The sequence below is a fragment of the Oreochromis niloticus genome, linkage group LG9 (genome assembly GCF_001858045.2).
Source record: "Oreochromis niloticus isolate F11D_XX linkage group LG9, O_niloticus_UMD_NMBU, whole genome shotgun sequence".
Classification (NCBI taxonomy): domain Eukaryota; kingdom Metazoa; phylum Chordata; class Actinopteri; order Cichliformes; family Cichlidae; genus Oreochromis; species Oreochromis niloticus.
Genome location: NC_031974.2, coordinates 29,182,296 through 29,210,226, shown reverse-complemented (window position 1 = coordinate 29,210,226; position 27,931 = coordinate 29,182,296). Strand labels below are relative to the sequence as shown.

The window sequence follows — 27,931 nt, the reverse complement described above, 5'->3', positions numbered from 1 at the left end:
GCCCAGAGCGTCTCTGTCACTCTCTCCTCAGCCAGAGGCTCCTCTGTTCCACCATCCTCCTGGAATGCTTTCTAGGACATCCAGCTGGAAGCTCCAGGCTTGGGGCCCAGCTATCAGTCAGACCCATGGCCCAGATCCCCTTCACCATGCTGGGCCTGAGGAAGGAGAGATGCAGGAGTGGCTGCTGGGAGAAAAGCTGTCCCTCTCTGTTCCCTGATGGGACCTGACAGCAGCCTGTAGGCTGTCAACGCATTCCTGCGCAGCTGCTTTTAAATCACAAATGAGATATCTGTAGTGTTTTTTGTGAGTCTGTGTGTGCGTAGGCCGGAGCACAAGTGTGGAACTGTGCCTTTGACGATGTGTGCGTGGGTGTGAATGTGTGCTTTGTGTGTATATAAATTATTCCATCTCTGCTCCACATATCGGTTTTTCAGTGATGAAGTGGTTTTGCGTATATAAATGAGTGAACGCAAGAGTCAGGCTTACTTTCCATTTTAGCAACTCTGTCTCAGACGCAGCTCTGTCTCTCAACACTGTGCAGTCACAGCACTGAGGCTGATAAGGAAATGTTTAGCCAATTTCACCAGACTGTTGAAATGATTTGGAATCATCACGGGGCCACTGGGACATATCGAATGCATGGTGGAAAACTGGATTGTTTGTGCAGTGGCTAAGCTAACTGAAATACTTAGAGGATCGAGGGAGTGAAAGATCTTTGTGTGTGCTTTTGGTATTTAAGGACATGATTTAATGAACTCTGTGCATGTATAAAATGGTGCTGATGGAGGTTGTACATGTTTTCTTACATCTGTGTTTGGAGACGTGCACATGGCTTCTAGCATGTACGCTTTTTCTTCCACATGTGCTGACTACTATCTCTGCCTTACTAATGAATACAATCTGTCCTTTCAGATTCACGAACGGCTGCAGCACTATGAAGAGAGCAAGCCCGTCCCCATCCTGGAAGGAGCTGCTCCTCTGGCACGTGTCGTAAGTGTTTTAAAAAACTTGTTTAAACTGATTGATCTTTTTATTGGCTGGGAGGCAAATGAATCGATTAAAGCAACCTTTGGTAAACAGTGTCTGTCTAGATGGGTTTCGGTTAATGGAGGCTTAATTTATTGACGAACATTAAATGACAAATGACACTTCAACCCCCGTCTGGCCCCGGCCGCACTGTCTAGAACTCCCAGCAAGTGACTGCCAGTGCTCCAGTGAAACCAGCATGGCTAACACTGTTGGTGTAAGGAAACGAGACACACCACATCATCAATAAATAGTTCAAGTGATGGCCACTGATCTAAAACTGTATGATTGTTATGGCTAGGCTAACTTGTATCCTTCTCCCTGTTGGAAAACCCTTTTCCTCTTGTGGCTGACTTCCAAACATCTTCATACAAACTCTGCTGTTACTTGGACAGACCACTTGGTGCCATCAGAGAGCACTGGTCTGCATTTTATTCCTGCAGGGTCAGATAGGAAAAATACAAACACAGAGAAAGGGTTCATCAGTGTCAAGTGGCTTTCATGTCAGTTTTTACTGTGTGGGACGGCTTGCTGCTCTTTTCCACACTCCAACCACGTCCAGGAGGATCTTCCATAAATCAGAGCACAGATGGAGGAGCGTGGCCTTAGCTAATTTAAGACAAGATGAAGCTGCAGATAAATCCTGGAACTGAAAGAGCTGCTTTTTTAAGTGTTAATACAATACGATACAAATAGAAGATACACCAACATATCTTCTTTAATAAAGCATAACTAGTATGTTTATTTGTCTAAATGCAAGTCCCCTATTCATTACTGACACAAGGCACACCTTGCAGAGTTGAACTGTAAATTACAAACCTGTACCAGTGATTTTGTCCTGCAGACTGCTGTTGTCTTCATCTTGAAGCATAAAGCCAGTAAAACATCTTGAATGTTCACATGCACTCCTGAAAAAGAGAAGCATGCTTAATGGTCGAGCACATTTGTGTGAACATTGTGTCCTTGACTTTTTTCAGGTGTCTGATGAGCTGGAAGGCAAATCAGCCAGTCAGGATGTCAAAGAGCTTCTTAAACTGCTGGCAAACCCACATGTAAAGGTGAGTTTGGCTTCTGTTCTTCATGGCTGGATTTGCTTATTTTGTACTGAGTAGATTTTAAAAAACTAAAACCACATATTCTCTTTGTGGAGGATTGTATTATTCCATCCAAAAACAGCAAAGCATTTGGCAATTCTGGCTCTGGATCTTTGCTGTTTGCACAGCAGCCACATTAAACCGTTACAATCATCGTGCTGTACACAAAATAACACGTCTGTTAGATCCAGGCCTTGTCTTGTTTTCTTGGCTGCCGTTGCTGACCTCGTGAGCCAGATGCAGACAGCTACAAAATAAATTTACACATTTTTATTTTCTAATGCATAACTGGGGCCATCCATCAGGGCCTCCAGGTGTCTCAGCCAGACAGAGCTGCCTTCACGACGGCAGGATAGAAGCAGAGTTGGACAGGCTCCGTTTTTAATGCGCTGTCGTCATCCTTGTTTGGGCTCTGCCAGAAACAACAGCTCTCTAGTTCTCCCCCAACATAACACACACACACACACACACACACACCTTACAGTACATGCAAATATTCAATACCTATCAGTGTCAAACAGCAGGGATTCAAGAGATGGTGGTTCCCAGACGTGGATTTTTCAATGTCTGAGCTGGTAATTATGATTCATTTCCTAAATTCTCCAAACACATTAAGAACCAACTACATTAATCTGTTCAAAGACACAAGTGTGGAGCATGTGATTTTACAGGTGCTATAGGTACAGACACATATCTCACCAGGCAGCACATATGTTAGACATAGAATCAGCAACTCCACACACACCTCCATCAAACCGGTACTCATTAGGCTCATTACTATGTTTTTTCCCCTGCACCTAACACATATAATTGCTGTTGTAGTTGCGCAGTGGTCTCTCAGCTCCAGTGCAGAATGGGGTAAGCCAAGCAATTCCCCACCAAACAATGGAAAATGTTCTTTCTGCTACTGCTTCCTCCATTGCTGGCTGGTGCATTTTGGCAGATGGTGTAGCAGCACAAGTCAAAGAAGACAACCTGGAGAGGAGTGGCATTTTATCTCTGAAGTAGGATTAAAACCAACCGTTTTTAAAGATTTTCCTGGCTGTGAGATTTTCTTTACATATGTTATTCATTTGGGATTCTCTTGATCGAAAGAAATTATTCTTTATAGTTATAATAAGGTAACACAGACTCTTTGCCTTCCAAAGATTGCTCACATAGCTCCAGTTGTGTCTCTTCCTCTCATCTGCTCCCAGTTAGCAACATCTTGAATGCTGTACTGCAGCATGCTCCCATGTCATAAAACACACTGGTTCTCTTCTCACCATATCCTTCTCTTTCTTGCCTGTTTCTCTTGCTCTCCACCCCTCTACTTTTGTCTGGCACTTTGGTTGGAAGATGTTTTTCTCACTTTTTTCCCCCATCCTGAACCACGGAAAAAGCACCACACGTCCAGCTGCATCTTGGTCCGGACCCGCAGTTTTTAAATACTTGAATGAATGTCTCATGAATGGCATCATTCTCGTCTGTGTCCCGTCTCTTTTTATGTCTGCTCGTGAAAGTGTGAAATATCTGAGCTGAGAACTTCATCACTTTGAGCCTGCTGGTGAACAGTGGAGAATATCGCTTTTGAGTCTTCACCACCTTACCCTGCAAAGTGCTGATTTTGTGGTGGTCACATTGCCCCCCCCCACCACCACCACCTTCCCTTCCACTTGCAGCTCCTGCTGAGCAATGGTGCAGGGCGAGCCTGGGTTGCCTTTAATCAGAGAGATGTATGGAGGGAGAGCACGGGCCTAATGGCAATTAACGCTTGTTCATCTACAAGCTTTGGCCTTGAATGCTTTCAAATCCATCACCCAGCACATGAGGGAGACAACCCAATTCATAACCATCCTCCCTGCAGTCTGCAGTTTTTCTGTCCTGCTTAAAAAGGGAAGTGATAGATCGGACTCTTAATAGCATGCATGGCCATACTTTATTTAGCTAAGTGGACTGGGGTAAAGTTGAGGCCTTCATGGCTTGACAGATAACCCTTGCCTGTTATGTGTTTCCTCCCATAAATCCTATTTTCTCCTTTTTCTAGAGCCTCCTGTCTGTCCACGATGCAGTTGCCCAAAAGAAGTATGACCCAGAACTACCTCCGCTGCCTGAAGACATCGATGATGATGAAGATTCTGTGAAAATCATAAGATTGGTCAAGAACAAGGAGCCACTGGTAAGTAACTTAACAATCATCCTGTGTGCAGTATCTATCTGTCTCTAGGCCTTAATTTTCATCTGAATACCTTTTACAGTAATTTTAGGTCATTGCTGTTTGACTTGTACATTATAATGTCATAGAGGTAGAAATGCTGTTATAATGACTATTCTTCTTTTAAAGGGAGCAACAATAAGACGTGATGAGAGCACAGGTGCCATCATTGTGGCCCGGATCATGAAGGGAGGGCCAGCTGACAGAAGTGGTTGGTTGCAGCCTTTTTCTCTCTTTTATAAGAGTGTGTGTGTGTGTGTGTGTGTGTGTGTGTGTGTGTGTGTGTGTGTTCCTACCAGTACCTGCTTGACTCAATTCTACTTGGTTTTCGGTCATTTTCTGTCACTGAATAGAATAGAATAGCTTTTTATTGTCACTGTTACAAGAACAGTGAAAGGCAGTTTGGCATCTCTCCATGTGTGTGGAGTACACAAGAGCGTAAGTATTTACACAATAACAGACAAATTTACATTTACACAAGAAAGATATGTACAAGTTATACATACACCTGCAAACATACACGCACCTACATACATATATGTATATATACATATTTGCATCCGTACATGCATACACACACACATTTCCACATACACGCTTACATCTATATACATACACATACATGCCATCTAACTAGCAGGTGCATTGAGAGGTGCAGTGTGATCAGTGATATTGCACATTGAGTGTGTGGGGGGGGATGATATTGCACATTGAGTGGGGGGGTGCTGTTGGAACTATACTAAATAATGTTATAATAAATACAGTTTAAAGAGGTAAGGGTGTTGGTTGCATTGAAGTATAAACAGAAATACGATTTATAAATAAGGTGTAATGTCCATGAGTGTTGGCAGTGCAGTTATCCTCCAATCAGGGTGGAGGTAGGGCATGTTTGACAGCCTGTGGGTAAAAACTTCTGTTGAGTCTGTTTGTCTTCGACCTGATGGACCTGTAGCGTTTACCAGAGGGAAGGGGGGAAAAAAGTGAGTGTCCAGGGTGCGTGGGGTCTTTGATGATGATGCTGGCTTTCTGCTGAAGTCTGCCAGTATAGATGTCTCTGAGGGGGGTTAGTGAAGTACCGATTGCCCGCTCTGCTGCCCTCACCACCCGCTGCAGTTTCCTCTTGTCCTCCGCAGTGCAGCAGAGTAGCACCTCAGTTTACATAGGGTCGTTATAGCAACTCAGTTGAAAGTCCCATGATGTCATTTGTATACAACACAAACCCAGCACACAACAGTGGACATGGAGGCGTTGGTATACCTGTCCGATCACACTGTTGGTTTTTCTGCACCCATTTCCCTGGATGCCGTGTTTCAAAAAGGGCAGTTTTGATGTTTGTGAAGGAATCACTCTCATGACTCATCAAGTGACATAATTGACTGGCATCACATGGTGACATGGAGTCTGTTGACATCACAGTTTCAGATCAACTCAGGTTGCTCAGAACGACCGCTCTAGTAGGTATCAGGTGCTGCCACCTAATAGAAAACCCTAAAAAACAGAGTCAAGTCAAGATGAGCAAAGTACAGTGGCTTGCAAAAGTATTTGGCCCCCTTGAACTTTTCCACATTACAGCCACAAACATGAATCAATTTTATTGGAATTCCACGTGAAAGACCAATACAAAGTGGTGTACACGTGAGAAGTGGAACGAAAATCATACATGATTCCAAACATTTTTTACAAATAAATAACTGAAAAGTGGGGTGTGTGTAATTATTCAGCCCCCTGAGTCAATACTTTGTAGAACCACCATTTGCTGCAATTGCAGCTGCCAGTCTTTTAAGGTATGTCTCTACCAGCTTTGCACATCTAGAGACTGAAATCGTTGCCCATTCTTCTTTGCAAAACAGCTCCAGCTCAGTCAGATTAGATGGACAGGGTTTGTGAACAGCAGTTTTCAGATCTTGCCACAGATTCTCGATTGGATTTAGATCTGGACTTTAACCTAACCCATTCTAACACATGGATATGTTTTGTTTTAAACCATTCCATTGTTGCCCTGGCTTTATGTTTAGGGTTGTTGTCCTGCTGGAAGGTGAACCTCCGCCCCAGTCTCAAGTCTTTTGCAGACTCCAAGAGGTGGAGCCAAAGCTCCATCCATCTTCCCATCAATTCTGACCATCTTCCCTGTCCCTGCTGAAGAGAAGCACCCCCAGAGCATGATGCTGCCACCACCATATTTGACAGTGGGGATGGTGTGTTCAGAGTGATGTGCAGTGTTAGTTTTCCGCCACACATAGCGTTTTGCATTTTGGCCAAAAAGTTCCATTTTGGTCTCATCTGACCAGAGCACCTTCTTCCACATGTTTGCTGTGTCCCCCACATGGCTTGTGGCAAACTGCAAACGGGACTTCTTATGGTTTTCTGTTAACAATGGCTTTCTTCTTGCCACTCTTCCATAAAGGCCAACTTTGTGCAGTCCACGACTAATAGTTGTCCTATGGACAGATTCCCCCACCTGAGCTGTAGATCTCTGCAGCTCGTCCAGAGTCACCATGGGCCTCTTGGCTGCATTTCTGATCAGCGCTCTCCTTGTTCGGCCTGTGAGTTTAGGTGGACGGCCTTGTCTTGGTAGGTTTACAGTTGTGCCATGCTCCTTCCATTTCTGAATGATCGCTTGAACAGTGCTCCGTGGGATGTTCAAGGCTTGGGAAATCTTTTTGTAGCCTAAGCCTGCTTTAAATTTCTCAATAACTTTATCCCTGACCTGTCTGGTGTGTTCTTTGGACTTCATGGTGTTGTTGCTCCCAATATTCTCTTAGACAACCTCTGAGGCCGTCACAGAGCAGCTGTATTTGTACTGACATTAGATTACACACAGGTGCGCTCTATTTAGTCATTAGCACTCATCAGGCAATGTCTATGGGCAACTGACTGCACTCAGACCAAAGGGGGCTGAATAATTACGCACACCCCACTTTTCAGTTATTTATTTGTAAAAAATGTTTGGAATCATGTATGATTTTCGTTCCACTTCTCAAGTGTACACCACGTGGAATTCCAATAAAATTGATTCGTGGCTCTAATGTGACAAAATGTGGGAAAGTTCAAGGGGGCCGAATACTTTTGCAAGCCACTGTAGATACTAGTGGAAAAGAGCCATACAAGTCTGTAGTGTGGAATATATTGGCATTTTATTATTGTGCGATCTACTGTACAATATAAAGCGCCTTGAGGTGACTTCTGTTGTGATTTGGCGCTATATAAATAAAATTGAATTGAATTGAATTGAATTGCACAGAATTTAGTACCTCGCTTACATTAGGGCGTTAAAATAATAGAATACCAGAATGACTGCAAATTAGCAACGTCTGTTTATGTGTGGCAGGCTTAATTCATGTAGGGGATGAACTGAAGGAGGTCAATGGAATCCCTGTGGACGACAAGAAACCAGAGGAAATCATTCGTATTCTGGTAAGTCTTGTCTTTCTATGGACATTTGTGAGACTGAGGGTTTTTCAGCTCCACTCCCTTGGTACTAGCCTTTGTTTATAATGACAGAAACCTCCCCTTATCAACTCATCCACGACCCAGGCCTCCCATTGGCCGATGGATCACATGCATTGAGACACAGGGTCTTTGTGGATGAGGTCGATGATGTGTAGTTCCTCCACGCAGCTTTGGTCACAGGCCCAAATGAGCTCTGTCATGAGCCTGGGATCTTAAACTCTTAAGGCCTTCTCAGACACAAAGGTCTTTGAGCTCTCAACACTCCTCCTTTACACCCCTGCCCTGTACTCCCTAATTCTGTCAAGAATAGTTATACTATCCCACTGAACCTTCCTTTGTTGAAAAATCAATGCTTGATGTTATGTCACTGTAACTAGATTAGGTATCTTGTAAAATACTTGAAAGGATAGGAAGACTATCCTTTAAAATTACTCCAACTTCTGTTCCTACATTATTTAGGCACAGTCACAAGGAGCCATTACCTTTAAAGTTGTCCCTGGTGCAAAGGAAGAGGCATCTATCAAGGAGCCACAGGTAGGTCCTGTCTTTCTCGGTTATTTGGTTTATCCACTTGTTAAGTGATTTAGACCCTTTGATAGTGGAAAGTCATTGAAAGACCATCTTGCCCATCACTTGCAGCGTTTACCATCAATTGCTGTGATCTTTTGAGAATAATCACTCTGAGCTTTGGTGAATCACCTTTAACCATGATGACAATGTTTTAGAAAGAAAACATATTTTATATACAAAATAGTGAACTTGTTCCTGTTGTGTCTTCAATCCTCCTCTTTGTTTTTCTGCCTTTCCCTCATGATGATGTACAGATGTTTGTGAAGGCGCTCTTTGACTACGACCCAAAAGATGACAACACCATCCCATGTAAGGAAGCTGGTTTGGCCTTCAAGAAGGGTTGCATCCTACAGATCATGAGCCAAGATGATGCAACCTGGTGGCAGGCCAAACACGAGGGTGACACAAATCCACGTGCTGGCTTAATACCATCCAAACAGTTCCAGGAGAGGTGAGAAACACCTGCCTGTTTACAAGGCTGACCTTATTGGCTTCAGTGCTGTCACTGTTGTAGATGTTCCATCTCCTTTCTCTCCCTCTTTACTCCATGTATTCTTGCTTCACTCGGCCAAAGTAGTCTGGGTTTCCACACATTTTCAGGCCCAAAGTGAGTAATGGCAGAAAATGATAGCACTGGTACTGATCCACATTGAACTGCAAGTGGATGGAAAACACACACCAGACCTACACAGAACTCAGGAGGCTCGGGCAGAAAGAGGAAGGGTGAAGAGTAAGGGATCAAGTAGAACATTTTATATTCAGGTTTATTCATCCACTTTTGTCAATAGAAAGATGTTCTGTTCTTCACCTCCTCAATCTTTGATTTCACCAGTCTCAGCTGACAGAATAGAAATGAAGGATATTGTAGAGTAGGGTTTCTGTAGCATACCAGAGTGTTTTTTATTCCCAGAGTGGCCATGAAAACTGATGGTTTTCATTTTTCTGTTCTTTCCTTTTTCTTCTTTCTTTATCCATCTTTTTGCTTTCAGGAGACTTGCATTTCAGCGACCTGTTACGACTGTTTCGTCCCTGAGGAGCTCTACTAGACGATCATGTAAGCATATATTATTTGCTGTGTTAGCGACTAATAAACCACAACAAGACGGTTCTCTTTAACAGGTGGATGGGATGAAGAGAAGAATGGCAAAAGTGAGGAATGCTGGTCGGTACAGTTTGTGGAGTTCATTTCTGAAACAGGCTCATCCTTCTGCTTGATTCCACAACTGGAGCCTTTCGTGTAGTTGTATAGTTCACGCTGGTCGTCTGAAGAAGCATTTTAGATTTATCTTTGTTTTCATTTTCCTTCCTGTCTGCTCAATGTTTCTCCCTCTGAATTTCTATCCAGACTCTGTTCCATGTGTCTCCTACAGCCTCTTTGTGTGTATGTGTGTGTGAATGTGTGTATGAATGGGTGGATGACTGGATGTGTAAAGCGCTTTGGCCATTTACCATTTACCATTTGTCCACTAAGTCCACAGCATGTCTTTTCTCCTGTCTTCCTTCGTTCTCCCCAACCGGTCACGGCAGATGGCCGCCCATCCCTAAACCTGGTTCTGCCAGAGGTTTCTTCCTGTTAAAAGGGAGTTTTTCCTTCCCATTGTTGCCAAAGTGCTTGCTCATAGGGGGTCATATGATTGTTGGGTTTTCTCTGTATGTATTATTGTAGGGTTTACCTTACAATATAAAGTGCCTTGAGCCCACTGCTGTTGTGATTTAGCGCTATATAAATAAAATTGAATTGAATTAAGTTATGCAGGAGCTTTAATATGAAGTAGGAGAGGGTTTGCCCTCTGGCTGTTACTCTAGCTAAAGAGATAACTGATTGATTTTTCTAAAAGCTGTGCATAATGCAGATAGCAAAGATAAAAGACAAGTTCATGTGAACTGGTATTGTCACTTGGCTGCCTGGCTTCTAATTTGCATAATCACTTATACTCTTGGGGTGATGAAGATGAGGGTAATAACAAGGATAGTTTTGATGGCGGCCTGTTATTCAGCAATTGTCCGTGATTGACTCCAACTGCAGAGTTCAACTCCTTCTCATCACTGCCGGATTTATTTGGAAGAGAAAATGAAGACAAATAGTATTACAGTATTATTACATTATAACCCAGATTTTTCCAATGTAAACATACCTGGCAGCTCACACATGGACTTGATAAAGGTTGACTAATCATACATCTTTATGGCAGTTGTCATCACATTCTTTCTTTAAGGTTTAGTTTCAACTAAATTAGATCATTAAATGTGACTAAACTCTTATTCACAGTACCGTAATTCTCATTCTTCTTAAAACCACATTTTGAGGTTGCTGTCCCAACTTAAGATGCCACATTAGAGCAGGAAGAGGGCAACATCAGTGGGAAAACTGACCTGAACACTAACATTTGAAACAAGATGTCAGATAAAGGTACACACACTTCAGGACAGTTGCCGCTCTCGTGCCTGATGCGTCTAGCCTGAAACAACCTTGCACAGATAGGTCGTTGTTGTTTTGGTTAGACATTAATTCTGAACATGCTGAACAGCTCCCTGAGCTGTGGTGCACTCTGGAAAATGAATGCAGTGATGTAAGGTGAGCTTCATACTGTTAAATACTTAGGTACAGAGGACTATCAGTATTACAATATCAATCATTTGGAGGCTTATGAATCTAAATGGCTTTTTTCCCCCCTGTAAATAGTGACTGCACCACAGACATGTACCTCAGATTGTGTATCACTAGGTAACAATGGATATACATATTTTCTATCAAAATAGGAGCAAATAGAAAGTAAAAGTTTGTTATATTCTCATAAAACCTGAACTCAACCTCCACTTACTGATGTTTTCGTAACCTTTTAGTAGCAGCATGGCTTATGAAGGGTTTCTGTAAGTGTTCTTTTTAAACCCAACCTTAAAAAAGAAAGAAGTTAAGGATAAGATTTCCTCAATGAGTTCCATCAATTTATGTCATGACAGCTAAGTGTACTGCAACTTCCTCTCAGGAAGACCTGATGAGTGTTTCAGAACTAAGTGGAACTTGAGTTAGGATTGTTTTGTCAAATTATTTTATTATTTTAAACGTAGATAGTTAAACTAGTGATAACATTAGAGTGATACTGGGAGTTACTGTGTAGTGGTCAAGCTCAGTATTTTTCACAAACATTACAAAACTGAATAGATAGAATTGTTAGCTTTTTCAGTGTTTTGTGAGAAATGACTGAATTGAATCTCCAAAAAGTTGAATCTGTTCATCTGGACATAGCGTTTTGTGGGAGAAACGTTTCGTCACTCATCCAAGTGACTTCTTCAGTCTCAGCTGACTGCAGGTTTCCCCAATCTTATAAACAGTACATTTGCATAATGACTGAAACCAGCCCACTGAAGGAACAATGGGCTGGGAGGTCAGTTCCTTAATCTAATTATGCAAATTCTCATGACCATTGATCAACAACCACTGACCAAAGACCACTGATCAATGGCCATGAGTACCATTCACAGAGAGCTGGGGAATGGCTGCAATCACAAGATGTGTACATCCTCATCCTTGAAAGAGTGTCCACTGGCCTGTAGGTGTAAATAAACTGCAGAGTCCTGGCCTAACGAGGTGGCTCTTCTGTGTTGTGCCATCCGCTTCGCCAGAGGTTGTTTGGTTTCCCCGATGTATAAATCCTGGCAATCCTCCTGGCACTTAACAGCGTACACTATGTTACTCTGTTTGTGTCGGGGGACCCGATCCTTGGGGTGGACCAGTTTATGGCGCAGCGTGTTTTGGGGTTTAAAAGCCACAGAGACCCGGTGTTTAGAAAAAATGCGTCTCAACTGCTCCGATACTCCTGACACATATGGGATCACTACAGGTTTTCGTTTGGGCAGCGGTTGTCCTTCTCTCCTGGATCGGCTGGAGCTTTCTTTAGGTGTCTTTCCAGCTTTGACAAAAGTCCAGCTGGGATAACCACATTTACTCAGGGCCTTCTTGATGTGCTGTCCTTCTGCCTCCCTGGCCGCTGTGTCTGTGGGGATGGTGTTCACTCTGTGTTGTAGCATCCTGATGACACCCAGTTTATGCTCCAGTGGATGATGAGAGTCAAACTTTGTCACTTGGATGAGTGACGAAACGTTTCTCCCACAAAACGCTACGTCCAGATGAACAGAATCAACTTTTTGGAGATTTACTTTCCTGGATGATTGAGAGTGCATCAAGACGACTGAATTGAATCTGCATAGGATGTTTGTGGATGTGGCACTCAGCTTTAAAATGTTTTATAATGTTCTCTCTGTTGTCTTTTGCTCTGCTTTTCTAAGATGATGTGACAGTAGAGTTTGGTAGGTTTTTTCTTATATTTCTTCCTCATCCCTGAGTTATGTTTTTTTTCCTAATCTAATATTTTGTTTAGTATTACCTAATTTCCATTCCTTGCTTCTCTTGCACTCAAAGCTGAAGAGATTGAAGGTACTACTTTTCTGACATCCTCCACTGAGTAGGACTTTACTAACCAAACCATCTGTGATTGGTTCCCCTTCATGCTATTTGTGTGTAATGAGGACTTCCTCTTACCTCATCTCCCCAATTGACCCATTAAAGCTATTCACTATTTAAGAGTAACATTAGTTGTCACACTCAATGATTCCTCGTAGATTTTATTGACTTTAACATTTTACAAAGCCTCATCTTTCCCCGACTCATTTTCATAAATGTGGACATCATTTTTGAGAATCATCCCGTCACAAGTAATATTTGTTGGACTCAGTCACAGCACAAAGTGATTCACTGTCTCCAAGAATCATCCAACACCACAGCCAAGAATGTAGTGGCCTGTAAGGCTAAATTGGGCTTAGTCAGTTAGCTTGGATCATCAACATTTTTCAATATTGTTAGTTCTGTAAAGTAAAAAAGAGCATTTTTGTTTATTTTGGCCAACTTTAGCTGCTCACTAGATGGAGGTTATATTGAACCTGTCCTTGAATTTACCTCTACATGCGTGGCTGTCATTCTGGGCAAAAGGCCAATATTTAAAAAGAACGAACAAACTTTAAAATGTAATTCAACCAAAATTTACCCCAAACCACTCTGACCACTCTAACAGCACCTGTGTGTTTTTCCCTTTTCCCTTTATCATATTTAGAGGGTCACAGCTCATTTCTGACTATTCTCTTTAACTTGATGTTGTGGTTCTCTTTTGGCTTCTTTGTTTCTTTTCATCACCAGAGGATGCTGATTATAGTGGTGGATTTCACCTAGGTGAGAGATTGTCTTCTTTTGTCTTCTTGCCTTCTCTTCCCGCCAGATGTGGTCATTTCACTGTTACAATAAATGTGAGGACAGTGGCCAAGTACTAAAGTTTTGTTTATTCTCCATGAATCCTTCATATATCATCTTTTAAGAACTATTAAGTCATACATGTTTCATGGGACGGAACAGTTGTTCATATCTTTGACCTGTTCTTCTAACTCACAGAGCACTTGTGGGGCAAATAATTCACTTGGACTTTAATAGTTTTGTACTTTCTCACTATGCTGTGCTATTTGTGCTCCCTTGCTGACAGCATGAGTGCACTGGCAGATCATGTCATGGATTTGCAGTATGTAGTTATCCTGTTCTGCCTCTGCTGTGGGTCTGAGGACTTCTTTGAGAGGTTCTGGTTGGAGTTGGCTTAAAAGGAAGGTTTGTGTGCTTCGCTGTATTGTGGAGGTCCGGATGAAGGCCGGTCTTGTTGATGTGGTTCCAGTCAAACTTAATGACAATTACCATGGCCCACTTTGGTTCTGCAACCCGTTCCAGAGAGCTGCTTCCAATTCCCTGTGTTGTACAGAAAATGTTTCCCATCATGTTTTTATTACCACTGTCATTTGCACATTACAGCATTTAGACTCCAGATTTCACAGGATATCCAGAGCACACGCAAGTTTATAAATGCTACATTTGAGTCATGTCTGCCAGGCTCAATCAGGGTCACTCCCAAAGCTGAATTCTGCCAAACATTATTCAATTTTTTTGCCCAAAAAAGTCCAGTACCTTGAGTCCAGCAGCCAAGAACGAGGTTTAAATGAAATGAGAGAACCTCAGGAGAAGAAGTAAAAAATAATAATTTATAAAAACATCTTCTCTATGAGAGTACTTGCTGCATGGCTTTTAAGCCTGTTGGATGTGGTTGTATGATTTAAAGTTGGCCTGTCCCTAAAAGTTTGAAATCTTAGAACTTACAGATGCTTTTGCAATGCTACTGAGGTTGCATGGGGAAATAAAGGAGTGGGAGGGGGCTGGCAGTTGTTGTCCTTAGTTTTTGGTTTGTTTTCTCTCCATGCCTCTCAATGATGCAACGTCTGTAAGGTCCATTGCCAGAGTGATTCTTAAGCACTACTTTGGGATGAACAGATTCCTGATTTTACAGCCAGCAAACTTGAGAATGAAATCTCTTTAGTAAGCACTGTTTAGAGGCTACTTGGTTATTGTACTTAAGTAGAACCTTCAGGTATCTGTACTTTACCTGAGTATTTACATTTATTCTCTACATTTTTGCACAAATATCATTTTTAAAACAGGCTCGTTACTTTAGGTTTAACAGTATCAGGTGAAATTGAGTCGGAAAAAGTGCGTTTGTCTGTATGTTTTAGTCAGCTTGTAGCTAGCGTTACAGAAGAGGAATGAGTATAAAGGGAGTAACCTTGCTTCACAACATAATGTTTCTACAACATTTCTATCAGCTCAACAAACATCAGCAGACTCGAACTGTTTGTGTGCCGTTTGTCTCACAGTGTGTTGCTAGTTAAAGGTCCAGCTGCTGTATTTCACAAGGAGAGAAAAGAAAGAGAGCTAACTTCACTCAGAGACAGAGAAAGATAAGAAAGACAGGACAGGAGAGAAAGAATAGAGATTATTTTTAAAGCTGATGCCTGCTCTGGGACATTTGATGACCTGCAGATTTAAAGGTTACATGTCATAATTTTTAATCACATATCACATCTGTATATGATGTGTTTTGACAAATGATCTATTTTCATTGTGTGAGTATACTAACTTTGTGTTTTTATAGTATCATGTTTGCAGAATAAACAGGTTAGCTTGCATTAATGTGGTGAATTCACAGTAAAGCTCCGTGTTGGACTGACACAGAGCAGCTGTGGTGGTCAGTGTTAGGTTACATCAAGTGTAGAGATTAATTTACATTTAAGCTGATGACGCTTAGATTCATTCACTGATTTCAATCTTTATACCAACTTTCGGTTTTCATTTTTCTGTTTATGTGTGGAAGTAAAGTCACTTCCTGTATGTATCTGTGTGTAAGTGTGTGTCGTCTCAGCTTGTGTTAAATATGCTCATCTTTTTCCTTCACCTTTTTGCACTTCTACTTTACTGAAGGGGCTTTGCATCAAAGTAGATATCAGAACTTTGTGCCAATTCCTTTCTTCTTAGTAACTTGATCGTGTTTGGATCATCTTATGAGGCTTTCCATAACAAATGAGCAAGCTTCATTTACCCAGACCTGACTTGTTCTAATATTTGGAGCACATTCATTTTCATCCTCTCTGTGTAATACAGTTTCCATTGGTATGGAAGACAGGATAGTTGTTGTTGTTGTTGTTGTTGTTGTTGTGTAATTAGTTACCTGTGTTATTTTAGTGAGTGTGTCAGTGGGTGCAAGAGGAGGAAGGGACTGTATTTTGGATGATGATAGACCTATGATGCTTTTTGAGTTTTCAGCTCTGTTTGATGTCACCTGGGGAAAATGTGAGTAATGTTTGTGTGGAGGTGTTTGCCAAGACCCTGAAACAACTATAAATTGAAGTCCACAGTATTTGTATGTGTACATATGGTTGTGCTGGATTTTACACACCCTCATAGACACACTACTGACAAAGACTTTTCTTTTTTTGTATTGATTAATCTGTTTCTTCTGTCTCCTCTTTTGGCTCATGCTGACCTCCAGCTGGGTTCAGGAGAAGCTTTCGTCTCAGCAGGAGAGACAGAAAGACTACCAAGTCCATGTACGAGGCGAAGAAGAGTGAAATGTACGACATGGCTGACGTGCCCACGTACGAGGAAGTCATCCCGTACCGCAGGCAAAGGGGAGACAAACACAGGCTGGTGGTCCTAGTAGGTGAGTAAAGAGAAATTTAAGTTCTCAAACTCTGATGTCGCTGCTTACCTCACACACTGTTGCTGTTATATGTGGCATCATGAAGGATACAGAATTGAATGAAAATCCTCACCTCCAAGCTCAGTGTCACAAAGAGACGACAGAAACAACAAAGGTGGCCCAGCTCTACAAGAGAGAAGCTGAATATTATGTTTCTCTATCATCTGTTCCTAAGAAGTGAATAAGAATAACCAGAAATTTATTTTTGCAGAAAAATAAGTGACTTTAGTTCATCATTTGATCCTATTAGACATTTGAATTAATATTCTCATCATTAGTGTTTGAGGTCTTGAGTTAAGATGAAAAATGTGTTTTCTGCGGCGACTCTAACCACCAAGTACAGAGGAAAGATAGTTTGAATGTCTCATATCATGTTATGGATGTGATAATAACGTGATGAGGAGTTTGGCTGAGTTTATAATTAGATGTTTGTGTGTAGGACCCACGGGTGTCGGCTTGAGTGAACTGAAGAAGAAACTGTTGATCTCTGACCCCCAGCACTTCAGTGTGACCATTCCACGTAAGTTTGTTGTAAAAGAGTCGTTGGGTGTCAATGTGACTACCTGTGTAAATAAAGGTTGAATTTAAAAAAAAAAAAGGAAAAAAGTTCACTTTTCTGATTTAAGCCCACCAAACGTTGGCTGAACAGTATAGTCCATTTGTCTTTCTCTCTGCATATTTCTTCGTTCTCATCTCTGCGTATGTGTGAATGTGTGTTTTATACTTTCCGTCCACAATAAACCTTTTTCCAGACCAGTTTTCGATCTGCTGTGTATTGGCAAATGGATTTGGAGTGAACTGAAGACTGTTTGGGTTCCTCCACAGGCTCACACACAGGTTTACAAGTGAGCCAGACACCCTCCTGGCCTTGATATTAATTCACTGACCATTAAATGTGGTGTTTCCAACCAACTACCCATCTCTTTTCTCTTTGTTTCATCCCAAAGAAACCTTTAAACATTTGTGTGCCAAAACTAAAGTTTCTATCTTTCTTCTTTTCTGTGCTTTATCTTGAATAATGAAATGAAATAAAATAAAATGTAATAAAAACCTGGCTGTATTATTCTCACTCTTCTCACTATTCAAAATATTTCTTTACATAGAGAGATTTTTTTAATTATTGAAGAAAAAACTTTTATAACCAAGTTTTATGACGTTATTGTCTTTCCCCAGGCAAAGTCTGACATTTGAAATGCCCCTGGTATTAAAATCCCATTGGCGTGGCCTTTTTTTTTCCACACAGCCTGTTAATTGTTCTCAAATGTGACCTGTGCTGCTGTTGTTTAATACAGCCCAGACAGTCTGATTCAGACCCGTATAGGAAACGTATGGCACAGGTCCTGGCTCTCATTGAGAGGAAAGAGAATCGGAAAGTATCTCGTCTCGCTCTTTTTGAATGTTTGCTGCCAATGGACACATGGATATGTTTAACACTTGCTGTTGTTTCGGGTTAAGCCTGAAAGTGTTGCCCCTTTTTGTTAATTTGAAAACCGGAGCTTTGGAGACCACCAGCTCTCTCTCTGTCTCTCTGCTTGTTGCTGTAAGATAAAGTTGTGGGAGAAACACAAGGAGTATTGCACTATTCATTGCAATGACATGACCCATTGTGCTGCGTTTTAGACTTCAGCTGTTGGTAATAAGAGGGGCTCAGTTCAGATGGTCTCTGCCCCAGCAGTGAGTCAGACAGTCTGGGTTTAAGGCAATCACTCTCCCCCTCTTTCCATCTTCATCTTCTTTCACTCAGACACCAGTCGGCCCAAGAAGAACCAGGAGACCGATGGTGTGGATTACCACTTCATCTCCAAACAGCTCTTTGATACGGACATTCACAACAACAAGTAAGCAAAACTGATGAATTCAATCACAACACACATTCAGACTTTATACGGCAGAGATGAACAATTGATATTCATACTCTGGCCAAACACCTTAGACGTTATGCTGGTTTTAATTTGCTGTTGTCTGTCTGTACATCCATTCTGCCAAATAAATTTTAAACATATTCTTTTAGTAGTCACTGAAAATTACCACTGATAATAATTAGAAAAGTTTACATCCACAAGTAGATCATATCGTCCTCTTTCTAAAACAAAAGTACTTTTTCACTGTTCTGGATATCCTGCTGTGTATAGATTATATGTTTGTACATCTCTATTTCAAACAGCCTTTCTTTAATGTTTACTACAAAGGAGAGAATGACTATGAATGGTTTTGGTTCATCACTATTTCTCAAAACTCTAATCTCAGAAATCAGTGATTGTAGAAAATTAATTATAAAAATGAAAGTTGAAAGTTGCTGTTTAAAAAATAAATAAATAAATAAAATAAAAAAAAATCCTGCTCATATGAGGATATATTAAAAAAAATCTTAAAAGAACAAATTTACATAGTTTAAGAAAGTGGAAAAGTGAAAGGTTTGTTTGTTTCATGTAAACTAGTTTAAAAATGTCCTCCTGATGCTCATTTCAAGTTCTATATTTTCTTTCTTGGATAATATATGTAAATAATCCTTGTCTCATCAGTCTAAAAGAACCTCTTTTAGCTCAGGTACAAGGCCTGAGGCTTTAACTCAGAGTAATTACTCTTCTAAAAACTGACATAATTATTTGAAACTTTGTCCATGCGCACACAAAAATGATCATGATCAAACAAAGATGTGCGTTCGTGCTTTTTCTCATCACTCTTCTTTTCATGTCTCAGGTTCATTGAGTATGGCGAGTACAAAGGGAATTACTACGGCACAAGTTTGGACTCGATACGCTCAATCCTCTCAAAGAAAAAAGTGTGCCTGCTGGATGTCCAGCCTCATGTGAGTGACACATTCTTTCTCACCATCCCTGTACTGTATTCTTAGCCTGTTTTGGCAACTACCTATCTCAGAAGCAGATTGCCTTGTTACTTTATCTGAAGATTTCCTCTTTGGCTTATGTCACCATAAACCTCCATAGTAATGCCATTTCTCAGTTATTGACCAACTGAGTGAATGATGGAAGCTATGTTTCCCAGTGGTTCTGCTGCTGCCTCTCCATTAAGTTTTTTTTATCCGTCTTGTTGTGAGTTGTGGGTCTTGACCCACTGCTATTAGCATAGCAAGAAGGTCAGATGATCATGCCAGAACCAGACACCAGACACCACCTCTAATCAAATCTCATCTCTCTCATACCTCTGAAGGGCCTTTCACGTTGGACACACATACTGCGAGCTGGAGCGAGTGGCCTAAAATTTGTCTTGCACTGGTTGTTGCGCTCTTGTACATCGTTTTTTTTGCATGAACTCTCTGTAAACTCGATGGACCTGCTATTTCTCATCCATAAAAAAGAAAGCTTTGGCACTGTCCCCACTAGTGAACACTAGTGAAAAGTGTGTTGTTTCCTCCCAAAGTCTCAGTATGCATGTAAACTTGTGTCATGAAATTTGTTGAACTCGGAAACACACACAATCAACTTTTCCTCCATGTTTTCATTCATTGTGTGGTTGAACTTAGCAGGGCTGTAGGTTTTGTTTCTATTGGTCGTGCGAAGGTACGTCGCAGGGGTCAAAGTTTAACCAAGTTTAACCCAGTTGAATGTTGACCCTGGCATGCAAGAGTACTCTCACCGGCGCACTTGCTCTTTAAAACTGTTATTGAGTGGCACAAGCAATAGAAACAAATGGGTTTCAGAGTGCAGCTCTGCACTTGCCACATCCTATGTGAAAGGCCCTTGAGGTACCAGATTGGCATATTATTTCAGAAAACTATCACCACAAAGAAGAGACAGACACAAAGATCAGGCATAAATAAAAACATATATATCCTCAACTATCTTGCAAAAGAATCTAAAAGCTGTGATGAGTTAGTGTGTGTGTAATTTTTATCCCTGAGATTGGTGTTTGTGAGTCATTTTTAAATGGCAAAAACTATAAACATGATTTCACAGTTCTAGATTTACTCAGAATGATGGAAAGTCATGTGCTCTGTGATCATTATTAATTGTTCTGTCCAACTAATAAGTCATTTATGCAAACACTTCTTCATTCTAGAGAGGTCAATAAGTTAAAAGGTAATTTAAGATTTAATTCTTTTCTCTACAGCAAAACCGAAATGTATTTGGTTTACAATGAGAAGAAGGGAAGAAAAACCTTCCACTTTTCATGTTTGATTAACTTAAGGCAGAAAATGTTTTTGCTTAAAAATAGACAAAAAACTTTAATTTTTAATATCTCCTCGATTGGGAATCAGCAGACTCAATCTGTCAAACAGGACTTTGTGACAACCCCATAATTCACATAATATTACTATTAGGAGTGGACCATGAATTGGCAACCTTTTTTTACAGGATTATATTTTTAAAAGTTTTGTCTATTCATTTTCTCACAGTCTGTTTATACCATATGTGACACACTTTGTGATTACGTCTTAATGTGCTGCCAAATGCCTAACTCCTTTTTCTCTGCATCCGCTTTTATTCTTTTCAGCTAATAAAGCATCTTCGAACAGCAGAGTTTAAACCTTTCGTCGTGTTCGTGAAGCCCCCGACCGTCGACAGACTGAGAGAGACCAGAAAGAAAACCCAAATTATATCAGGCAAAGACGACAAGGACTCCACCAAACCCTTCACGGTAAAAACTTATTCTTTAACTTCAAACTTTGAAATTTGAAGCTTAGATTTGAAGAGCTTAATACAGAGTCCTCCTGGTGACACTGACAGGGAATTACTAAACATCTACTGTGTAGCTAAGCATTTCTAGTGTGTGGGTTGTACATGGCTGATAGTTTATATGGTATGTTAATCAGATATTACCTCCCTTCTTAAGTTGAGATAGAAAAGCAAGAGGAAATTGTTACTGTGTAACTAGGACTGGGTCGGGTTTAAATGTATTTTTCTCTCTGTCCGCACGACCTTATCGCAACCTGTTTTATGTGATTTGTTCTGATGTATTTTTTGCCTGAGGTACATCATGGTGCTTGATTGATTCAAACAGATGTTTTCAAAGTGCAGCCTTTGGCCAAATGGCCGTTCTGAAGACCAACAAGGAACAAATACAATCCTGTACATTTCATTCAAGCATGGTTCACGTGATACTGTGAAATAAAAATATTTCTCTTCAGTTTCAACAGCTCTGGTTGAGCTAATATAGCAGTTAAACCTACTTAAAGTTGTCAAATGAAGCATAGCATTACTTCAGACAGGAGTCAAACTCAGCTGCAATGCCAGCAGATCAGCAGATTAGCTGATCTTAATTCCACATCAGTTGATGACTCCACTGATACATGTCTAGTCATAGCTCTGTCAACTCTATACCCACACCAGAATGGACCATAGCGAAATTACAAACTGGTACATATTGTACAAATAGTACAATAGTACAAAAACCTGGTAATAGTCAGACCCAATCTGAAATGACCTGAAAATAAGCAGTCTCTGGCAATTATGCTGTGATGAACTACCAGTCACACACATGCAATCTGCAGTGATACAGTCACGGGACTTTAGTTGGCTTCTGTAGAACAACTGGCAATATTTCAGGGCTTCTGGTATAGCCAGCAGACATCTGAGCCAAAGGTGTTATTGTTTATGAATGTAGAAAACTTTTGAAAGCTAATAAAAAGCTAATTTGTCATCAGTCGATAACCAGTGGTTTCATTTCCACATGGATTGATTTACCTGATTCACCTGTTGATTTACCTTTAACTCAAACGTCAAATCAGAAGGTCAAACGTTACTCTGTTTAAAAAAGTTACAACATACATGCCCAGAGCTGATAGTTAGTCAAGTCATATTCACACAAAATACAATAGGATCCGACTTATTGAGGCGTAATTTAGTGCATTTATGGGTAATAAGTGTTGAGGAAAATGCTAGAGTACAATACACTTTCAACTAGAACATGCAGCTAATATATGGTTGAAGGTCAGCTTGTTAAACCTTGATACAGACACAGCGTCAGCTTATACTATTCACACAGGTAAACATAATTCTGTCTCAGTCTGCTCCTTATTTCCCAGTGGGTCTTGAGAACAATAAGCTTTAGTTGTCAGAAGCAATCTGGTTGTGAACAGTCTGTTGCAGTTTTAATGTCCCTTTATTAGCTTCTGTTATTCTCTCATGTAATACAAATATACCTCTATAAAGCTGTGTGACAGGGGGCTGTATTTCAACCAGGTAGCAAACAAAGTTTCTGTGTAAATGTTCATGTACACTGACAAAACCAAACCCATCTCACATTTACTATTAAAGAAAGGGAAGCTGTTGTTGGGCAAGTCGTCCCAGACATTTTCAATCCACCGCCAGCTGTATTTTTCTTTGCAAGAGACAGGTCTGCTTTAATGATAAAGGCTGAGGAACAGTCGTCTCATTGTTTCAGTCGAGCTGGCTGGAAGCGTGATGTGAAAACAAGCAAAACAATCTGATGTAATGCAAAATCCCAGCTGCAATGTGGTTAGCATAGAAACTGGCACCCAATCTGAAACAACCACAGGCATTTCAAAGTGATTTGAGGAAATCTGTTTGGTTTCTGACACTTTTTTAAAATGCAAAGACAGGTGGGTTTTATTGGAACAACAAAGCAGGTGTCCAGCAGAGAACGTGGTCAATGTGTTGGTTTTAAAAGAAGATAATAAGGCTGACATGTGCTGCTTCATGCCACTGAAATGGGTAAAGATTTATAGTCCTGTAAGGCAAAAGCAACAAATGTATAAAGACTACAAATAAAAGAATTACAATTAAAACAGAGGGAACATTCACTTAAAATATGACTCAGTATTTTGTTGCTGTGCAATGAAATTTATCTATGCTGTGACAAAGTACTTAAACAGGCACAAAATGCTACATAACTTCATGTGGAAATTAGGCCACCTAATGGGGATAAACGAGTCCCGGGTGTGCTTTTTCTCAAGTTTGGTCCTCCAGAAGAGGCATCGTCCTAAACCAATCTTTTCTTGTTAAGTTCTCTGATTTTCTATCCATCTTCCAAACCCACCTTGCTGTTTCTTAAACAGCTTCCTCCTGTTATTAATGTTCTTTTTACCTGGAGACAGACACAGGGATGCATATAACCTGCACACAGTTTCCCAGGTTTGTTTAGGACAGGTCAAGGGGGTTGTATTTCTGGCACTGGGCACTGTGGTCACTTGTGAGGCAGATACATGGTAGACAGCTGGGCAGAAAACCAGACAAGGCTTTGCTGACTGTCACAGCAACACAGCTAATCCATTATGATGCAGTATTTACTTCCAAAATGATAAAATAAGTTCTTTCAGTGGGAGAAATGTTTCGTCAGTCATCCAAGTGACTGACGAAACGTTTCTCCCACTGAAAACACTACGTCCAAATGAACAGAATCAACTTTTGGAGATTTACTTACGTGGATGATAGAAAATGCATCAATATGATAAAATAAGTTATTTTAGTGTTCCTCACAATAAGTACGTGGTTTCTTCTTTACACTGCATGGCTGGTTTTCATATTGCCTTGGAAAACTCTACATGCACTTAAGTATTTCTGTGCGAGCATCCATGTTAGGAGGTAAAGATTTTATGTAGCTTCCTGCCATCCAATTGGACATTAATATCAAATTAAGTCAGATCCAGGACTGAATCCACAGCTCTGAACCATATCATTACTGCTTCCAGGCAGATGCCTTCAAATATAAAACAATTGCAGACTGAAAACCAAATCTGTACCATGTCAGGTTTTGTCAGATTTTACTTTGGCATGTTTTCAGAATATTTCATTTTGGATGACCATGTGTATTTGGGGCAGGAAACAATTAAAATTCCTTAGGTCAAGTTTTAGTGCGTGGTCTGTGCCAGGTTTCATGTGTGGGTGCCATGTCTTTGGGAGTTTATATCTGGTGCTTTGTGTTTATGCAATTTGTGTTTACAGCATGTGACTTTATTTCCCTTCTTGTTTACTATGACAAGTGTTTTGTCTTTGCAGCAGATAGACTGTATTAAATGCTCCTTTCAGGGTCTCTGCTTTTATCTGTTTTGTGTTTTTAACTTCCATCTATTTTGTCTCTTCCCTCTTTTCCCAGGAGGAAGACTTTCAGGAGATGGTGAACACGGCCCAGACAATGGAGACTCAGTACAGCCATCTCTTTGAGATGGTTATAGTCAACGATGACCTCGATGTTGCCTTCAGTGAGCTGCAGTTGGCACTAAAGAAAGTGGAGACAGAGACACACTGGATTCCAGTCAGCTGGACTCACTCCTGAGAGACATACTGACTGTAAAAGGAGAAAAGGGAAGCGCTTTGACAAAAATATGCAGGTTTTCTATCTTTTAAAAAAAATATTTGCCACGGACGGTGTTGGGAAGTAAATCAGGAATAAAACAGTGCCTGGCTGCTGTGTCGCCATACCTGAACTGCATCGAGCTAAAAATAAGCTTCTGCCTGGGATCAGGTTGGATTTAGACCTCAGCTGTGGTCTGGAAGCTCCAGGTCTGACCAGATGTGATCGGGTTGTGGCTGCAGGCTTCTTTCCAGAATCTAAGACTTGGAAATTGATCAGGGTCTCAGTCTGGGTCACACAACCATGGCCACAACTTGGAGCTCCTTGGTCCAAACCGGAATGTGGAGCGAGCTTGGACCACCGTAGCACCAGCAGTCCTGCCAGCACATCAGTAATCCGGCCAAACAGGACTCCTTTAGTGGTTTTATAACATTAGACCATTAGAAACCAAAGGGATTGATGTATTTCTTCTTCGTGGACAACTTACATGTGTTTGTCTGTAATAGAGCACAGCACCAGGGAAAAGAGGAGAAAGGAAAACATACTTGCCTTCTGTCTTACTAGACTTTTGTACATCTAAACTCTTCCATGACTGTTATTCCAAGCAAAACACTGTCAGGTACACTTTTGAGAAAGGGCAATAAGTGTAGTTTTATTTAAAAGAAATTAATATATTTTCTAATATCTGCTTGTAGTCCTTTTTATGCATTTTATATACATTTATGACGTTAACATGATCTTAGCTGTAGCCATCTCTGTGACAGCCTCTTTTTACTAGAAGCATTTTTTTCTCTCAATCTATCATTTTTTTGTTCATCACCCCAGTTTTGTTTTTTGGCTCTGTCAGCTCTATTTGGCTTTATTTGGCTCTATTATCACCACTGCTACAATTCTCCTAGCTCCAGATTTTGCTCTCTTGTTGATTCTGGGACAAGCTGAGGTCCTTTAAATTAAGGGGAGACTATAATTCCAGCTACATTTTTATTCACCAGAATTCACAAAAAAAACATATTTATTGATTTATGCGTTGTGCTGTTGTGTTTTTTTAACTTCCTGCTCCTTAAAAGTATACTTTCTTCTGATTGGTTTCCCCTCACTTAGCCTCTGCAAACTGAAACTAGTGCTCGTAAGCACTGCCTCCCAGAGATGGCCTCAATATTTTGCATATTTAGCAGTGTTTAATATCTGCTTAGTATATGACAAAATACAAGCAAATGGTTAAGTTGTCCTCTGTACATGGAGGTAGAGCGCTAGGATAGTTGGAGATTGGAAACAATTAGGAGGAGCTAGCCTATGTCTGCTAGTCTTTCTGAACTTGTGATTTTAGTATATTGTTCATCCCTATTAATAACAGTTAGTTCATATTGAAAACATTTTGAATTCATCACTTACTTTTTGTGCTTGCTCAGCTGATTGCCTCCAATCTCTAGCTGCATTTAAAACTCTAAGAGTGCTATCAGTCTTTCAAAGTCTCAGTAAAAAAAAAAAAGCATTAAGCATATTATCCAAACTGTCTAAATGATTCCTTAAACTCTATATTTATTCTTTTTTCTGTACTCTAAGAATACTCTCTTACACTGCTGAACGTCCAGCTCAGGTTGTATTTTTCCAAATTGTGCATCATTTATTTCGCCCTTTCCACCAACTGTGATATATACAAACTAGATTTGTGTCCTTTTTTTAAGTGTAAACATGAATGGTTATACTGCTCTGATGTAATACAATTTAATGTCTTTAACACTCTTGTCTGCTTTACTTTGTCCCAACATTTTTTGTCTTTTTGTTTATTCTGTTTTTCTACCCCCCCCCCCCCCCACCCCCCTGCTGCCCATCTTACAGATCAAAGTCACATTTGTACAGTCTCCAGAAAATACCTTTTTAATGTCTCCCTGTAAATGATATACTGTTTAAGTGGCACATTGTATGAATTTACATTATTCTTGATAACTGCTGCATTTTTTTATTAAAGAAAATACGACTAAACTTGTAATTGCAATGTCCCCAAATTAATTCATATATGTTTTTATCCAAGCAAAGAGTGAAGGCAACATTATGTTAACTAGCACAATCCCTACTTCTCTTTAGCAAAATGTTGCATATTTTGTGAATAAAGGTAATGAACAGGTGGAGTCAGTGGAGCTGGTAAAAGGGGGGCTCTTAAGAAGAGGATTTAGCCGCCCTCCGCGTGATGTTCAAAAGAAATCCTTTACAGATCAAAATCAGGTTGACTTATCCCAAACATTTTGTCCCTTCCATGGTGCTCACTTTGAGAGTAGAGCAGAGCAAAGGAGAGTTAATGGTGTTGGGCATTAACTCCTCTTCCCCCACCGGTGGGGTAAGAGGAGGAGAAGGTAATGGCACTTACTCAGTTAGTCCACACATTGCTGCTGATGTCTTTCACTCATTCCTGCTTCATAATTAGGATAATAGATTAAAGGGGGAGACAAAAAGGCTGCTTTCACATACAGTAATGTGGCACTAACCCTCCACGCTCCCAAGGCTAAACGCAGGAGTAAATAAATGGGCAAATAAGTTTTTCCCCTCCAAAAGCAATCAAGGTCAGTGACTCATTTTTAATATGCAGAGATGTACTGGCAACAGCACCTCCAGGCTGTCTAAAGCTTGCACAGTGATGGGTTTAGGAGATGCTAAGTAAGTGTATTTGACCAAATTTTCTCTTAAAATGTTAATACCACAAGTGGTCCGGTGCTTTGCATCTTTTAAGGAAGACACTCTAGCTCTCCTGTTGTCCTCATGTCCTGTACACGCCTAGGGTCAAAAAGTGATCCAACCTCCCTAAAAATCTAAAATCTGAAGAACCTTTACCCACTTGTCCCACACCTCTGTTATGGCAGCTATGTCTTGATGAATGTTCAAACATCCAAGTAAGTAAATCCCAAAAAGTTCCGTTCATCTGGACGTAGCATCTTCGGTGGGAGGAATATTTTGTCCCTCCTCTAAGTGACGACTTCAGTCTCAGCTGACTGCAGGATTTTCCCAACCTTATAAACAGTACTTTTGCACAATGACTGAAACTAGCACCACTGAAAGAAGTGGTGCAGTCATTATGACATGTTTATTCTGCCCTGGTTGTTTTATGGTGATGAGGACCATGTTATAATGTCATTTTTCGACAAAAAAGTTTCTCGTTTAGCTTCTTCATCTGAAGACGATGCATCTTGCCCTGGGTTGTGTTCTTCTCCATCTTCTTCTTGAGATAAATGTAACACCCTACCCACGATACTGTGTCTAAACCCTCTTAC

The 27,931-nt window shown here is 40.6% G+C and overlaps 1 protein-coding gene across 3 annotated transcripts in view; it reads left to right on the top strand.

The window, feature by feature from the left end:
- The window catches only part of mpp7a (MAGUK p55 scaffold protein 7a), a 65,553-nt gene extending 38,895 nt beyond the window's left edge, over positions 1 to 26,658 (top strand). Inside the window, exons 4-20 of one of the 3 annotated variants that reach the window (XM_025910181.1) lie at positions 913 to 990; positions 2,004 to 2,084; positions 4,147 to 4,278; positions 4,444 to 4,525; positions 7,643 to 7,728; positions 8,224 to 8,298; positions 8,589 to 8,785; positions 9,324 to 9,388; positions 12,622 to 12,642; positions 12,755 to 12,769; positions 13,526 to 13,558; positions 16,245 to 16,415; positions 16,894 to 16,974; positions 18,199 to 18,292; positions 19,155 to 19,263; positions 20,910 to 21,053; positions 24,471 to 26,658. In XM_025910181.1, coding sequence (XP_025765966.1) covers positions 913 to 990; positions 2,004 to 2,084; positions 4,147 to 4,278; positions 4,444 to 4,525; positions 7,643 to 7,728; positions 8,224 to 8,298; positions 8,589 to 8,785; positions 9,324 to 9,388; positions 12,622 to 12,642; positions 12,755 to 12,769; positions 13,526 to 13,558; positions 16,245 to 16,415; positions 16,894 to 16,974; positions 18,199 to 18,292; positions 19,155 to 19,263; positions 20,910 to 21,053; positions 24,471 to 24,650 — 1,644 coding nt within the window. In that variant the 3' untranslated portion in view covers positions 24,651 to 26,658. The remainder of the gene's footprint in view (positions 1 to 912; positions 991 to 2,003; positions 2,085 to 4,146; positions 4,279 to 4,443; positions 4,526 to 7,642; positions 7,729 to 8,223; positions 8,299 to 8,588; positions 8,786 to 9,323; positions 9,389 to 12,621; positions 12,643 to 12,754; positions 12,770 to 13,525; positions 13,559 to 16,244; positions 16,416 to 16,893; positions 16,975 to 18,198; positions 18,293 to 19,154; positions 19,264 to 20,909; positions 21,054 to 24,470) is intronic. The other 2 variants (XM_025910182.1, XM_019362938.1) reach the window with 2 other exon arrangements.
- Positions 26,659 to 27,931: the final 1,273 nt, after the last annotated feature.